General features: G+C 40.4%; 1 protein-coding gene across 3 annotated transcripts in view; it reads left to right on the top strand.

The window, feature by feature from the left end:
* Window positions 1–9,109, top strand: part of gramd2aa (GRAM domain containing 2Aa) — a 29,124-nt gene extending 20,015 nt beyond the window's left edge. For all 3 annotated transcript variants that reach the window (XM_079339264.1, XM_079339266.1, XM_079339265.1), the window contains exons 5-12: window positions 187–290; window positions 822–920; window positions 2,797–2,868; window positions 3,048–3,104; window positions 3,752–3,929; window positions 6,123–6,216; window positions 7,796–7,900; window positions 8,081–9,109. In XM_079339264.1, the coding sequence (XP_079195390.1) occupies window positions 187–290; window positions 822–920; window positions 2,797–2,868; window positions 3,048–3,104; window positions 3,752–3,929; window positions 6,123–6,216; window positions 7,796–7,900; window positions 8,081–8,084 (713 nt within the window). In that variant the 3' untranslated portion in view covers window positions 8,085–9,109. The remainder of the gene's footprint in view (window positions 1–186; window positions 291–821; window positions 921–2,796; window positions 2,869–3,047; window positions 3,105–3,751; window positions 3,930–6,122; window positions 6,217–7,795; window positions 7,901–8,080) is intronic.
* The last annotated feature ends 7,198 nt before the right edge of the window (window positions 9,110–16,307 follow it).

Genomic DNA, 16,307 nt, shown 5'->3' with positions numbered 1-16,307 from the left:
GTCGCGATGTGCAACCTGTAAAGTAAGAGTGACGAAGTGTAACTTCAGGAAATGATGAAAACATCTCTCGATTTGAGAGAAGCCCCAGAGAGGCAGCAGGGAGGGGGCTGTGTAAATGTTTTTCTTTGTGTGTTTTGTCATTGTTTGAATGGTAACAGACACTCTTTTTGTCTCTCCTGTTGTCAGTGTACTCATGTGCTCTCCTCAGAGATATCCTTCTACAAGGTCGGCTCTACATTTCCAGAAACTGGCTGTGTTTCTATGCCAACCTTTTTGGCAAAGACATAAAGGTATGAATGCAGACACACAGCTTTGCAAAACTTGAAGTGACTTCAAGTCACATTGTGACAAGCGGGTTGGACAACTTGATCATTTCTACCACTGTGAGTTTGTCAAGATGATGGAGTGACTTTCAGAGTCCCAGCTTTAACTGCTGGACATGTCTTTGATCACACGTGTGAACTGTGAAAGTATGTACCAAGAACAGGTACTGACCCCTTTAACCTAAAACAGTTATGTGACTTTCTCTTTGAAGCTGTGCATTGTTCCCTTTTTTCTTCATTTCCCTGAAACCAAACCTCTCCTGATATCTAAGTGACAATAAGCTACTTATTCGGCCTGCATTCTTCACATTCTGACCGAAATAAGACACGTTTCATTTCAACTCCATGTTCTATCCTGGGAACATTTCACTTTACTGCTAAAGTCAAACGACACTAACGTTTGTATCTCACCTATGTTTTTAAAATCTTCTTCCCTTAAAGTTTTACTTAACCTTTCCCCTTCTAAATGTGATCTGGTGCCCTTTTCCCTCTCTGTAGGTGGCTATCCCTGTCGTTTCTGTGAGGCTGGTGAAGAAGCACAAAACAGCGGGCCTCGTGCCCAATGGCTTGGCTATCACCACAGACACTGGCCAGAAGGTAAACACTTCCATCACAGTCACTTTGAATTAAAATACTTCTTCTGATTAGCACAGTAGGGATGACGTTTCAACGGGAGGTGTGATGGAAAAAGCAACACCAAGCTATAGATAGCAGCAGAGTGGAGTCCCAGTCTGATGGAGCCGCAGAGTGGGAGGTTTGTCCCCACTAAGGCAGCATTCAGAAGGGCTTTTCAACTCTCTGTCACATCAGGCTCAGCCTGTCGTCAATGGGCGTTTTCAAAGACATGATGAGCTTAAACGTTCTCTGTTCTGCCTCATACAACACATGACAGGTGATAACAAACCAGCTAATATTAGAAGGTGGTGACATTTTAAGAGCCTGTCACTCTTCTAAAAATACAGACCAGAAAAGAGAGAGCAATTCAAGATTTGGAGTACAAATGACAAAAGTCAGGGAATTAAACTATCATCCTGAGTGCAAGAAAAAGCATGGCTACACATTATCAACATCTGGAGAGCAACATTTGAAAAAGTGTTTTTCATAGGTTCACAGTCACACACACTAAACACTACACTTTTTTCTATGTACTAAAGCGTGTCTTTTGCAAACTGTCAAACAAACTAAACATATCTATAACCATGATTATCTCTAAGCAGAGTGCCCAGGCTATCTTTGTTTTCAAGCTGACGATAAATAAAATGTTGACTATCTGCACGCCGGCAGTCTGTTACATGTACACTAGATAACATCTCAGTGTCTGTCGTCACCGTCAAATAGTCGCATGCCTCTCTCATATCTCTCCCTATTGAAGGCTTCGTGTTAAGTCAGCGGCTCAGAGCACAACCCCACCAGTGTAAAATAAACATTTACATTCCATCAACCTCAATCAATTTATCTTAGCTTGTAATATTTCTGAAGTACCCAACTAAATCTGCACCTTTGTCAAAGCATATGAACGGTATGTCTGGAACATCCCAGGGACAAATATCTTTCACCTCAGGCAGTACATCTGCAACATTGTGTAATATGCGTTACATAACCATGCACACACATACATAGCTTTGAATAGTACGGCTATACAGTTTTATATGTTTATGTGGTTCAAGGTTTACAGCTCGTCTCTATTACATGATCGCCAGCAACAGCTTCATTTGTAATTGTTCAGCTCTTCACAAACGTGACCTTCAGCAGAGAGACAACAGGACTGTAAACGGTCGGACACGAACAGAAACAACTGATAAAAAGTCGACTCACTCAACACCACACATACCGACAAACACTTTTCTACGAGTCATTCTAAAAATCAGCCGTCGTTAACCAGGTCAGAGGGATATTTTGGTAAGCTGTCATCAACCTGTCAATCATAGTGTATCAAGTCAGAATAAAGGAGAATAAAATGTGATTAGAAAATATCCTCTTTGTGTCCCAGATTAAATCTTTTGTATCATGGAAAGGTTGTCTGCTCATATTTTATTATGCTCTCTTTTCCATTACGTGATTATAATAACATGGCTTTGAACGCTTTAAAATACAAATAATCACTTTCTGTGTGCCCGAATGCTCTGATGATATGCTACAATAGTTATCCGACTGTTATAAGAGCAACGATCTGAAATGCGGATCGTGCAGATGTTAGCAAAAACAAGTTGAGTAAAGTAGAAAGTCTCAATCGATTTCTTCTTCCAGGACATTCATCCAAAAAGGATTACATTCTGCTTGTTCCTGCTGTTCACTAAATGACATTTTTGTAAACATCAGAGTATACATTTGAGGCCTGCTCAGTTTGAATTAGCTCAAACTGTGAGATGCGTGAACATGTGTCATGTAAAGGACATTTGTTCTTAACAAGGAATCAGAACAGTGACCAGGCTCTTTCACATCTCTGCTCCTCTTTTTTTCTTCCTTTCCTCAGTATGTATTTGTGTCTCTGCTGTCCAGAGACAGTGTGTATGACGTCCTTCGAAGGATCTGCACACACCTACAGGTCAGAGGACACACACACACACACACACACACACACACACACACACACACACACACACACACACACACACACACACGCATGCATGCATGCATGCATGCATGCATGCATACATGCATGCTACTGTATGTGTAATTTACTATTTGTTGTAAATGTCAGTCAAAAAGTTGTTTCCTCTCCAGGTCAATGGGAAGAGTCTCAGCTTGAAGCAGTTCATGGAGGAGCCGACCTTATCCTTGGTAAGCATAACATATCTTTTATAAACTGTCATAAAATTAAACAACAACGTCTGGAAGTTCAAAGGTGTTCAAATGACTTGAACGTCTCCTGAAGGCTTCTGATAACTCTCACTTACAGCTGACCCTGACCCGCAGTCCGACCCACTTTATTACACAGACATGATCAATCGATCAGCCTGGCACTGAATTATCCCCCCGACACTGCACGATGCTATCAAACAGCTCTGTGAAGTCACCTTGTGTGAGTGTGTGTGTGTGTGTGCGTGTGTGTGTGTGTGCACGCACTATTTCCTTTTGTGTAACAGAGCAGCCTTTGTACAATAGAAAACGTAAGTTCAATCCACATGTGCGTCCTTGATTTCACTTAAATGGAGGATTGAAGCATTCAAAGCATGAAACGGTGTTTAGTTCATGCTGCCTGCATATTTCACTGAAGAGTTTGGAGAGTTTTGCTCATCTTAAACTCAGATTTTATTGGTCTGGTCTCTGTGTAAAGTGAGAGAGTCTTACGACTTCTTTTTCAGGTTTAGATGAATCAGCTTCTAGTGTGCCTGCAGCTGAGATTTTCTCACTCCCTCAGTTTTCAATCCCTGCCTGTACGACAGTCTGGATCACAATCTTTTTAATGCCTCTCTTCTGTGACACAGGATGAGTTCCCGGCTGCAGACGAGTTCCCAGCGGTCGATGAATTCCCATCAGTGTTAAAGTGGAGAAGAAAACCTTCGGTGGTGTCTGTGTCCTCCTCTCTTCCTGACCTCCTGGGGAACTCAGCCGGCACCCTGAGCCCCGCAGATGCACCCTTCAAATCAGAGCAGCTCCTAGAAGGTGATCGAATCTGTGGCATTGTGATCGTACAGATAAAGCAAAAAACCTCTCTGTGGAATCTTCTAACCTTATTTAATAGTTCTTGTTCACTTTTTCAACTTGTAACTGTTTGGATAGCAGCGCCCTGCAGGTATATATCATTTTAGGTTCATCCTGATGGGAGTTTTTGTTCACCAAAATGTTAAGAAGTGAGTTTTTTCAGAGTAAGATTTTCAATATCGGTATGTCAAATCGTTGTCGCTTTTCAGTACCGCGTGTTCAACCATCTCAGTTATTTTAGAGTTCGCAAACGGTAACGAGTGAAATAGTTTCAGTACAGTGTGTAGACAGTGGTCAGGAGTTTGACGGCATTTTTTCGTAATGAACAGTAGATTTTACAATATTGTGTTAATACTTTAATTTGTGTTCCTGGGATTTCTTAACAGTTATCAGTATTGTTTTATTTTTCCTACTATCATATCTAAGTTTAATTTCTGGCACAGAGACAAGCCAGATTCTGAGTGTTATGTCACATAGTATCTTATACTATAATAATGAACAAAGAAAACAAACTACATCGCAGATACACACTCAAATAAATATTTTACTGTTTATTTGAAGTACCAAAAATGAAGATCTGACTGAGATTGCAATTATACATTTTCACTTTAGAAAAAAAACATATTGATAGATAATGAATTTAAAACCTGATAATCATTTGCACTTCTTCTTGGAGTTGAAGTTCATACATAGGTGGAGCGCTGCCGGCACACAGTGCAGTGACACAGTAACAGGGTTCAATAAATGTTGAGATGAAGGGAAGTCTGCGTCCAGTCGTCTCCCTGTGTGCAGAGAAATAAAAGTCATACTCAGTTGAATCAAATTAACGGATGGTCATCCAGCATGAGTTTTATAAGAGGAAACAGCTTGTACTGTGACCTCCATGAAACATGGAGTCAGTGAACCGAGGCAACAATCTGAGGCACATCTTGTACCAGAGTTCATTCAGTTTAATTTCAAGACTCCATGTTTATAATGGGAGGGAGAGATATGATGTGCGTAGATAAAGTCAATATGGATGCATTCGTGCAGGTGTTTGTAGGTCTTCATCTCATTAGGATTGTGTATGTGTGCGTCGGTGTGTGAGAGAGAGAGAGAGAAAGAGAGAGAATTGGTAATTGCTTTTGGACAGCAACATTTCTCTTATGCAACGACACATTAAGCTCCAAATGGAGATTAAAGCATGCGGGGGCTTGTATTAAAACGCTTTGGACGGACGCAGATTAAGTCGAGATTATCACCAAACAATGTCTGCTGTCAGAGTGGTCTGAGGACACTTCTGTATTGACAGATCTTATCTAAATATCATGCCACATTACTGTTGGATGTTTGATCAGCAGGAGCTTTTGTGTACGTTATCTGCACAGCTCACAGGTGTAAGGGGGGAAACTGGGATGTAATGTCTCTCAAAGATTTATGAGGATCTAATAGTATAACCTGAGGCATCACCTGTGTTATACGCACTTTATATTACACACAAACAAACAGTGCAAACCTGTCAGGTAGCATTAGATCATAATGAACTTGACAGTACTTTATAGGTTCATTTTAAGAATCAGAGGATATAGTGTTTACTCAATAACACAAACAGATCGTGATCACTGAACTCCACGCTGTACACAGGGAATCAGTGTTTAAATAGTTTAATTAAAAAGATAGGACTCATAAATAAGGCAGCTACTCAAACAGAAGTAGCTGGAAAGATGGGGGCGCGAAGATGGCCTCGCGGTTATGTAGCGCCGCATGTACAGAGGTGAAAGCTCTGGAAGCTGAAGGCTTAGGTTCGAGTCTGACCTCTCCTCAATATGAATGTACAAAGAAGTGAAAGCAGCTGGGTTTGACTGCGGCACTTTTGTGAAAAAAGTCATCTTGAAGGGCTTTCGAGTGAAGGCGAAACATCACGGGGACGTGTTTAAAGTGACTTCAAACGGCCGTCTGAATCAGGCTAAATAGAAAGTCTTTCCTCTCACAAAGCTGCACATGTAAACATCGATACACCAAACATGAACTACCATTTGTTGTGCCAATCAAACTATGTGTGCGACCAGGTGCCCGCTGTCCTCTTCTTGGTGAGCTGAGAGGCCTGATGGGGTTATAATGTAGCACTGTTGATGGTGTTGAAGGTGTGTGCATGTGTGTTTGTGTGTGTTACAGAGCGATCTCTGCAGACAGACAGAGGTCTTTTATCAGAGCCGGTGACAGAGCTGGGCCAGATGGAGTACCAGCTGCTCAAGTTCTTCACCCTGCTGTGAGTATAAAGAGGGACACACACACACACACACACACACACACCAACAACACCACCTTCACCTCGGCCAACAGCTGACTCACGCCCATACACTCACTGCGAGCACCAACATGGAGATATAAATAGAGTGCCATTTAACGAGTCAAAGTGAACACGGGGGATCCGAGGTGTTCAAACACGTTTTAGTTTGTAGTTTTCCTCACTGGAGTTTCCATCGGACCAAACTTGTCTGTAAAAAGTGACGTTGCCAAGAATTGAATGAAGTGTCTTGAGTGAGCATCGGGCTGTCCTTTATCGCCTGCAGAGAAAGGTCACACTGTCCCCATTGGGACTGTCCCTCACCCAGAGAGCATGAGGCCTCATTTACACTACAGCCTTCCTTAGAGAGCAATGAATCCCTTTGTGCTTCTGTTATGTTTGTCTTATTGCTAACGGTGACCCCACCCCTTCAAGGAGGAGAGAGAGAACTCATTTTATTGTAACAACAAATCAACTCAACTTTATGTAAATAACACTTTAAACACATAGATTGGACACATGTTTTAAGGTGAGTCTTAAAAACACTCATGGAGGTGGGGAGATGGATGTTGGGAGGTAGAGAGCTCCACAATTTTGGTCCAGCAAAAGAAAAAGCTGATCCTCATAACACCTTGTCCTGGATCGAGGCATGGACAGTTAAGGCTTTTGGTCTGTTGACCTTAGATCTCTAAGCAGCTGATGTGGGGACAGAAAGGTAAGCAGGGCCAAGTCTATTTAAGACCTTGATTTAAATGATCTAATCACAAAGACTGTATATTGTAGTTAGTTAATTTATTTCTTGTTCCCTTTGGGAAATTCTTTTTCACAATTCCATAGATTCTCATGGTACACATTCAGAAAAGTGTATGTAATAAAGCCAAACATTTAGGCTTCATAGCTCTGAAGTAAAGAAAAGACAAGCTACCAAGAGCACTCTGAGAGCTCAGGCTCAGGTTATCAATGGGACAGATTGTTTTTACATGCATACAAATCAAAGAAAAAATGTAGATAAACTCCTGCACGCTGTCTTAAATGGCACATTTACATTGCTATGTTATTTGTCAGTGAGTCTGATCCAGTCATTTTGATCGTTTGTGAGTAAATTCAGGTCTGCATCCACTTCAGAAAGTAAAAGTATCTTCCTTGTTTGATGGTACCCACTTCCTCCAGATTGAACAAAAATCAATACATCAGAAGTCAGTTACAAATACTAAACTCCACTCTTTAATTATATTTACGATTATTGCCATAAATATAAATAATCCAGGACTTAATTTTGCAACATATACATCTTCTATTTGTAACGTGTTAAACACAGTTTGTCATCATGTGCTGTATGTTGAATGTTCAGCAGATGTGGTCCTTTCCCAAACTCCAGCTGGCTTCTTCAGGCAGTGTTGTGTCAGGGCTTGTAGACAGACAGTCAACATCTCCTCCCAGTGGTCAAAAGGGGGAATTACACCGTCTTCATCCACATCAGCAGACAATTCAAGTGTGTCAAAACTTGAATTGAAGGTTTTCTTTACTGCATCTAATCTGTATTTCCCTCCTCTTTTGTCAGTATTATTCTCCTCATCCTGTCATCATGCTACCTGGCCTTTCGTGTGTGCAGCCTGGAGCAGCAGCTGTCCTTCCTCAGTAATCCAACTCTGCCGCTTAGAGAGAGGTAATATCAGTACTACAGCTGCATCATCAGTGATAATATGAAACAGGTTCCTCTTTTTTTAATTTGTGAAAAAAAAATACAAAAACACATTCAAAAACTGAAAAAATAAAGGATGTGTTCACTAAGTGTTGGATCAAACATGCATATCTTTTAATCCTCTGAGTCTTTCTTCTCGTGCAGGTAACCACTGCTCTCTGCTGTGATTCGCTGCTGTTTCTTCTCCTCCTACTTTGAAATTATGGCGTTCTTCTGCAAAAGATCCAGAGTCAGATTTCAAGTCCGGAGAAGATCAACCCCCCTTCAAACTAGCACTTCACAAAGGTGCATCATCAGCCAGAGTTCAGGCATTTAAAGGACCTCCTCCTCGCAGGATGAGTTCTTTTTTAATGATCACTTCCAGGCTATGCAAACAAACGTTGTATTTAAAGTAGGTTTTACTGTAGATAATGATTGTCCACCATGGCCCCTTTACTCCCACGTGACACTGAAATGTAAAGCAGAAATAATGAGCGGATTACAGTTGCTTTTTGTGACGTTGGTGGGTGGCTCAAAGGACGTAGAGGTAAGACAGAATTCAAAACATGAATAACTTGAAACATGGACTGTAAAAGATATTTCAGGTGAGATTTTACGACTTACCAAGTGCTGTCTTAAATATTCTGTTGGACTAAACCAGATGTTTGGGGAGGGTTTTTTTTCTGGTAAGATCTTGCTATTGACCTCTGTAGAAAGGCTATAACGAGCCAAGACAATGCACTTTCTAAAATATGTCAACCTTATTTCAAAAATATGCAAGTATTTTAAAAGTCTGGATCTGTTTAGTGCTTGATGAACGACGGTACTCAGATGTCATTTCTGCTGATATTTATGGAAAGATGTGACAGTAAACCTGACTGAATGAAGAAATGTTAAATACTGCTGTAACACTGCTCGTTGGTGTTAGATATAATGTGAAGGACATGGCTAACTGGTGAAATGTGTAATTTATAGTTTTTAGTTGTTCTAATCTTCAGTGTGAAAGAAATACCCAAGTGTGTTTTATTTTCTTTTATACCTTCGAGGTGAAGTCACCAAAGACTTAAACATGTCACATTGAGTTTGAGTGTTTGTCTTAACGTAAAGATGTTTTATTGATTTTGCACACGAGTGAAAATGTAGTCCTTGACTTGTTTGTGAAATCCCTGTGAATTAAATCGGCAGAGCAATGTAGATTTCAACAAATGTTTTTTTGGGGGTTTTTTTTTTGGCTTTTATTCATTTTTCTGTCATTTCAGGTTCATTCCTATCCAAAGTATTTCCCCCCTATCCTGTCTTATTGGCTCTGCTCTCAGGACCACCATGAAAAGCCTTGACGCCAACAGCACAGCAAATTTGAGCAATCTCCACCGCTCAGCCTAGATTCTAAAACAGTAACAGGATGTTGGCAGAAGAATTTAATGCTTAACAAATTACATATGGAGCACCGGCTGTGCACCAGCAAACATTCCTCCACATGATTCACTTTGAATATGACAGCTTGTCACTTATTTTGGATTAAAAAAACATCTATTTTGTAAAACGTCAACTGTATGCAGGCTGCAAAAAACAACCTTGGCTTTAGTGATGGATTTTACACAGGCTGCATGACCTCGAGGAGCCAGAGCGTTTTCTAAACCTATACAGAAACTAAGAGTAGTGATCACAATTGAGCTGGAGTTTTACAAGATGGATAGTTTTTGACTTTCTTGTTTTGTGTCAGGTAAGTTATTTATTTACGTCTGGGGATGTCAGAAGTGATGAAGGAGCGTGCCCCATGTACAGAGACTGTAGTCGTCCAAGTGAGCAGTCTGGGTACGAATCCAACCTGTGGCTCCTTTCCCCACACTCTGCTGATGTCCAGCTCGATCCACTGTCCTATCTCTACATATAGGCATACAAAGACTTTCAAGGACAAGCTCAATGTTGAAAAACAGTTCACAGAACAGCGTATTGCAGTCATAAAATGTAAAGAAAGACCAAAGAAAGAGCTGGAACAATTCTCCACCACTCCACAAACTGTTTTAAGTTTACTTACCCTGAACTAGCTACAAACGTACCTGCAACAAACAGAGCAACACACAGAGACATACACACACACTATGGCACATAACAAAGGTGAAAAAGAATTTACACTGACATGAATAAAGCACCACAGATACACTCACACCTTACCTGCATTCATCTAACTGTATCTCAGATAACCTTTATATGCTATATAAGCATGGATTTAAACATTTTTAAATATGCCTCAAAGTTATGAACAGATGAAGTTTAACATAGCTCAAGTGAAACTCAATAATAGTCAAGGAAAACATGGCCATATACTCGTCTATTTTATTCCTTTCAGTTTTATTTCATGAAAGGTTTTCCATGTTATTAAACCATGACTTTCATGACCTGGACAAGACAGCACAGCAGGTATGGTTTAGATATCATTTTCTCTCTCTCTCTCTCTCTCTCTCTCTCTCTCTCTCTCTCTCTCTCTGTCTCTCTGTATCATCTCTCTTTCTCCCCGATGTAACAGGGCAATTCAAATGAGATAATTGGGACTAATGCCAGATCAAAAAAAAAAAACCTGTTTGACACTTCAAAGCCTTGAGCACCTGGACTCTGTGGCAACCTAAATGATTGACAGGTGGCATAGTTCCCTCAGTGAAAAGAGAGGTTGAGTGCATAGAGGAAGACACCTGGTTCATAGGGTCAAGACTGGCTGTCCGAGGAATATGTCAGGAATCCAGAAACCAATCTTCAGCAAACCTGCTGAAGATTTGAAATGTCTTCATGTTCAAACGTTGCTTTGCCTGTTTTGTGTCTTTTAAATAATTTGCACGTGTATAGCTCAGACAGTTACTAATTTGTCATTCGAGTGCTTAGAAAGCTCAAAGGGCAGGGGGCAAGTACTGTAACATTGTGTGAGTGAGGAGCCAGTTGTAGCCGCAGAGTACCGGGGGCAGGTCGGAGCAGATGGCCAGACAAGCTGCGGCCTCCTCCATACCTCCAGGGAGCCGTATTGTCTGTGCTGGAATGCGTTCGAGTTGACCTTTGACATCTGCGGTGTGAAGGAGAATGCTGACTGTAACTTCAGGGTAATGGTTTGTATTACACACACTGCGTTACTGGAGGTTTTGCACAAACACATTACCTCAGCGGTGCATTAAAAGTGTCCACGTCTGCAAGAGTACAGTCCAAGTGCATTACAGCTAATCAGTTTATGAAGTGTGAGGGGCTGTGTTTTACTTCAATTCTCTGCATGTGTTTCTTCATATCCGAGGGGATTTTGAAACCAAACATTTAGATGGAACAAATGTACAAGTCCCATGTCTGAATATTCCACACAGAGGCAAAAAACAATAGCTTTGCTTTTTACAGCAAGTAAAAAGACAAGGAAGTACACATTTTAAAAAAACATGTTTGAAAGAAAAACTGAAGAAAATGCACATTTGAAAAATGATTCAACTCGATGGAAAACATAATTTCTTTGACGTTCCATGAACTTTTTCAAATTAAGAATGATCTGAAACTCAGTTTAATGGACATGTTTGAGCTACTCTGTGTGCATCTGCAGTTCTGCTGGTATCGATGCTTACTCTAAAAAAAATGGCACAACATGGAACACATTCAAAAAGAATGCATGGACTACGATTGAGTCTGATTGACTGAAAACATAGTCAGCTATGTGTTAAGTTTAAACTGTTAATTGTTCACTAATCTTCTGCCAGCAGATCTCAAAGGACCAGAGTGTAAAAAGCAACCACACGTCAAACAATGTTTTGATTCACGGAGGTTGACTGTGCCCGCAGACACGCCCCAGTTTTCACAAACAAGTTTGATAGCTTCACTGTATTTTTATACTCATGTACCCACCTCTGTATGAGAGAAACAAGTTCACACCTATTCTCTGGAGAGCAGTTGAAAGTCATGGGGGAAAAAGAAAACTAGTCAGATTTCTAGAACAATGTATTACAGCACAAAATAAACTGATTATACTATATATATATATATATATATATATATAGAGAGAGAGAGAGAGAGAGAGAGAGAGAGAGAGAGAGAAATCTATTGTGTGTATTGCACTCTTTCCGTTCTGTGACGACTGACCGACATTACAAAGCCAGTTTACCACCTGATCCATGTGTGTGAGAAGGGGGCCTGGCTGCCTGAATACTGATGACTCTTATCTCATGTTAATCATGAAGCTCATTGCAGAGGGAGCGTTTCAATCTTGCTTTCTCTTCTTTCCATTCCTGATGTGATGTTGTAATATGAACTTGACCTACTTCCACCTCAGCAGCGTCTCTTCACAGTGCTGGTGCACACCTGGAAACAGTCCAGCCCAGGATGTTACCGTGTCTTTTTTTGGCCTCTCGATGGGATGTTGCTTGTTTTAATTAAACTCATTCTCCCCCATGCTGCTGTAAAAGAAGCAGAAACAGTTCCAAGTTGTTGTAGTTGGTTGCAGATGTGTTGAGACAGGACATGATGTCATGTAGGAGAGGTCGGAGACAGTTCTGAGTTAACAATATGGAAACTGTATGGTTTATGTGTGCGTGTGCATTTGTTTAAGTATCTACCTATAACAGGCCTGAGGGGCTCACTCTCTCTGATGAGTGAATGTGAAACACCTGGAGGAGAAACGTTGGCTGCTGCTCCTGAATTAAATGAAGCACAACACAAGAGAAGAACAGTGGTGAGTGAGTCACTAACGAAGCTGTGTGTTTGTTAATAGGAAGGAGCATGGATGTAGATTTAAACACCTCTCTAAGAGCTTATCAAAGTTTCTCGCCGAGTACATTAGACAGACAGACAGGAACCCTTTAAATTGATATACATTTTCTTTAAAGTAAAATATTGATACAAAGGCTTATAGGAACAGGTAAAAGGTTCAGGCACAGACTCAAGAAAAGGAGGCTTGAAGGCAAAGACACAAAGAAACATTGACAATCGGACATTTTGTCTTGGGGGGGGAAAAGAAGCAGGTATTATCCTGACAGTCAGTGAGGAATGTGATATTAGAGTCAGGTAACAGAGACGGGTGTAAAGGTCAGAGAGTGCAGGGTGGATGGATGCAAGATGGCATGAAGGTGGTAACAATGCTGAAGGTAGATAGTGATGGTGAGGAAAACAGGAATGGGATGTCCAATTATATTCTTTTTGACCTTGATTATTAGTTAACTTTAATGTTAATGCTCTACGTCGACTTACAATTCCTTTGTAGATATTCAAGTTTTATTTCATAGTGTCACCTGTACAGTGGTGTATCTACCCCTACAATGAGAATGAAGTAAACTTGTTGCTAGTGTTTAAAAAGTTTACAACTCACCTTGCATTCATACTTATTTTGCATCAAATGTGACACTTTCCCAAAAGTTCCTTCCCCATGATGCACGGGATTTTACAGTTTGATAGTGTGTGTGTGTGTGTGTGCGTTTTGTTATTTTTATCTCTTCATTTTCAGTGCTGTTTGCTTCTCATTTATTTAGGATAATTTGCCCCCTTGCTTGCTGTAATTTTTGTTTGTGTCTTGTTTGAGCTTTTTCTGGAAACCACTGAGAAGGAAACACCATCTTCTGCCTTCAACCTTTATCAAATGTGAGAATAGCTCATTGCACAGGTGTGCATCTCAATGCACACTTACGGTAAGAGTCATGGGCTGTAACGACCGAAAGTTTATCCTTATGGGTCCTCAAAGTAAAGAATGGCCTCCTTTATTAAGATTATCAGTAAGCAGTCTGTTTATTTAGAGCAGAACAAAATCATCAACACTAAGAGACTTTGTTTTTTTTTTGTTTTTTTTTATACCACACAACGCTGTGTGTGTCATTTGCCAAAATAGCAAGGAGCAAGGTACAGGATTTTAAGAGGATTGGGCTTTCGTCATGTCATTGCAGGTTATCCAGCAAATAACAAAGTGCTGTTGTGTTAAATCACTTGAAAACACAATTAGGCCCGTTTCAACCAAGCGTACAACATCTGTGCACTCCTCCATGTACCAAGCTCTGAGGACAGACAGACAGACAGACAGACAGACAGACAGACAGACAGACAGACAGACAGACAGACAGACAGACAGACAGACAGACAGACAGACAGAGATTGTTGTTTTGTAAGCTCTCATGGAGTAGACTTGTTAAACTGGCCATTTAGAAACAAATCTATCTTAATTAATGTGCCTTTCCCCGGGCTCTTTGTCTCACTAATACAGCGTGCAGCCTGGGCGGTGAATACTTCGGCTTTGTGGCTTTTTGATTGGACAATAGTAAACCCTGATGGCTCGTCTGACTGGTTATTCCGGATGAAATGAAATATGCCTGTGGGATGTGGAAGTGTTCAGGATGCCAGAGGAAGGACAGCAGAGGGCGGAGACAGTCCAAGAAGAGTGAATTAAAGAATGGTGCAGGGCGATCATCACATACTGATGACAAATGAGCATCATTATCATGATTGATTAGATTACCTGTGAGTCTAATGTCACATTATTAGGCCTGTGCTATTTTTAACTACCCTTTAGATTTTCAATTCAGTCAAATCACTTTCTAAAACCCAAAGAATGAACATTCAGACAAATTGTGCTTCAACTTCTACTTTAACTTAATTTTTTTAAGATTAGATTTTTTCTGCGTCATTAGATAGGACAACTAAAGAGAGAGGGGATGACGTGCATGGGATAATCACAGGCCAGGAGGCGAATCAGGGACCGCTGGGATGAGGACTTTTGCTCTGTTCATGATGCACTGCAATCAGCTACTCCTTACATTGGCTTTATTTCTGTTGGCAGGAAACACATGACATATTTACCACACTTCACATGAAATCTATGTCAAACATGTTTGTCCTTCAAGCCCAGGGTCTCTGTGTTTTCAGAACCACTTTGGTCCAAATCTTTCCATGTCGACTCCCTCTAAATCCTGCTCCAAGTTCTAAAGTAAAGCTGGCTCATAAATATGTCAAAGGCCAGTTTTCACTCTGAAAAGTGAAGTTGTGTTTAACCTTCCTGTGTGCTTTCTAAATTTACAGCACAATGCAGGATGACAGCCCTGTTACTCATATTTTACTTTTAGTACGTTGATGGAACTATATCAGTGGATCTTTTGGTTTTTAAACAAAACTCTTGCCTTTTATAGAGAAATTCTTTTTTAAGTTAAAGTGGAAGTCTCTGTTTAACTTGTCTGAAAATACATTTCTTTCAGTCAGGAAACGCTGAAGTGAACGATTTGCCGCCCAAATGTTTTAGCCATAATTTCCTGCAATCCATTAAATAGTATTACTTTCCTTGAATGACAACAACAATGTTCAAATGAAGGGGAATGATAAGCTTCAGCTACTAAAGGTCGAGTAGATTTTGAGCAAGTTCGATTGAAAAGTTCTTACAGAGAAACAAAAACCAAAAATTGAATTGAAAGTTAACTTTTAAAACAGACAGATTCTGAGTTTTATTTTTTAAAACATATATTTTTGGGCTTTTGTGTCTTATTGGAGAGTCAGGAGAGTGGACAGAGTCAGAGAGTGGGAAACAACTTGTGGAAAAGGAGCCACAGGTCAGACTCTAATCTGGACCGCCCACCTGGGGGACCTCGTCTCCTGTCCATGGGGCGCGCGCACCAACCACTACGCCACCAGCACCCCTCGATTCTTTGTATTTATGTATCATCTTGGTGTTCAGAAGCTGATTAGAGCAACGCATGTCGGCTAAAGTTGATCTTCTTACTATAAGTGCTGCTGGAGCTTTTTGACCTCTTCAAGCCTTTCACTCTTTGTGCTCTTTGGTAGTTGGTGAACTACCAAGTAGTTGGTGAACTACCAACTACCGTTGTTGTGCCAGAAAATCCCACTCAAAAGAATAGTGGGAAAAAATAAATAAAATAAAATAAAAATCACAATGCTCTTTTAACTTTCGTCACCAAAAATGTGACAGTATGTTTTTATTAACAGAAGATGACACGTTTAATACTTTCTCCTTGTGAGAACACAACACACATTCCAGTACCCAGCATCGCCCCGTCACAGCAACACTCACAGCTCACTGGGAATATCTCACGTTTTCTTTCAACACTTTGAAAATAAAGATTTATATTTGTCGACAACACTCAAGCTCAAAGAGAAAAACAGAACTTTTAACAGATCAGATCAGAAATAAAGCAGGAGACCAAGTTCAGATGCACATTCTTATTGTCAATTCTAGTTCATTACAAATGACCCTGAGCAAAAATCTGTGTAAACATTTTTACAGTCACTCCAAACTGATAGAATAGAGAAAGGAGAAGTCTGTGCGTCCTCCTCCACAACATCACATATTTTCTATTCTCACCAAATATGAACAAAGGAGTCCATTCCTTTTATAGGCATGCTGGTGTTCTTGTTTAAATATTTTATTTTGCAAGGAATAAAAACA

The sequence above is a fragment of the Symphodus melops genome (genome assembly GCF_947650265.1).
Source record: "Symphodus melops genome assembly, chromosome: 3".
NCBI classification, from domain to species: Eukaryota; Metazoa; Chordata; class Actinopteri; order Labriformes; family Labridae; genus Symphodus; species Symphodus melops.
The sequence above is the reverse complement of the archived record's forward strand: the minus strand, read 5'-3'. Positions and strand labels throughout refer to the sequence as shown.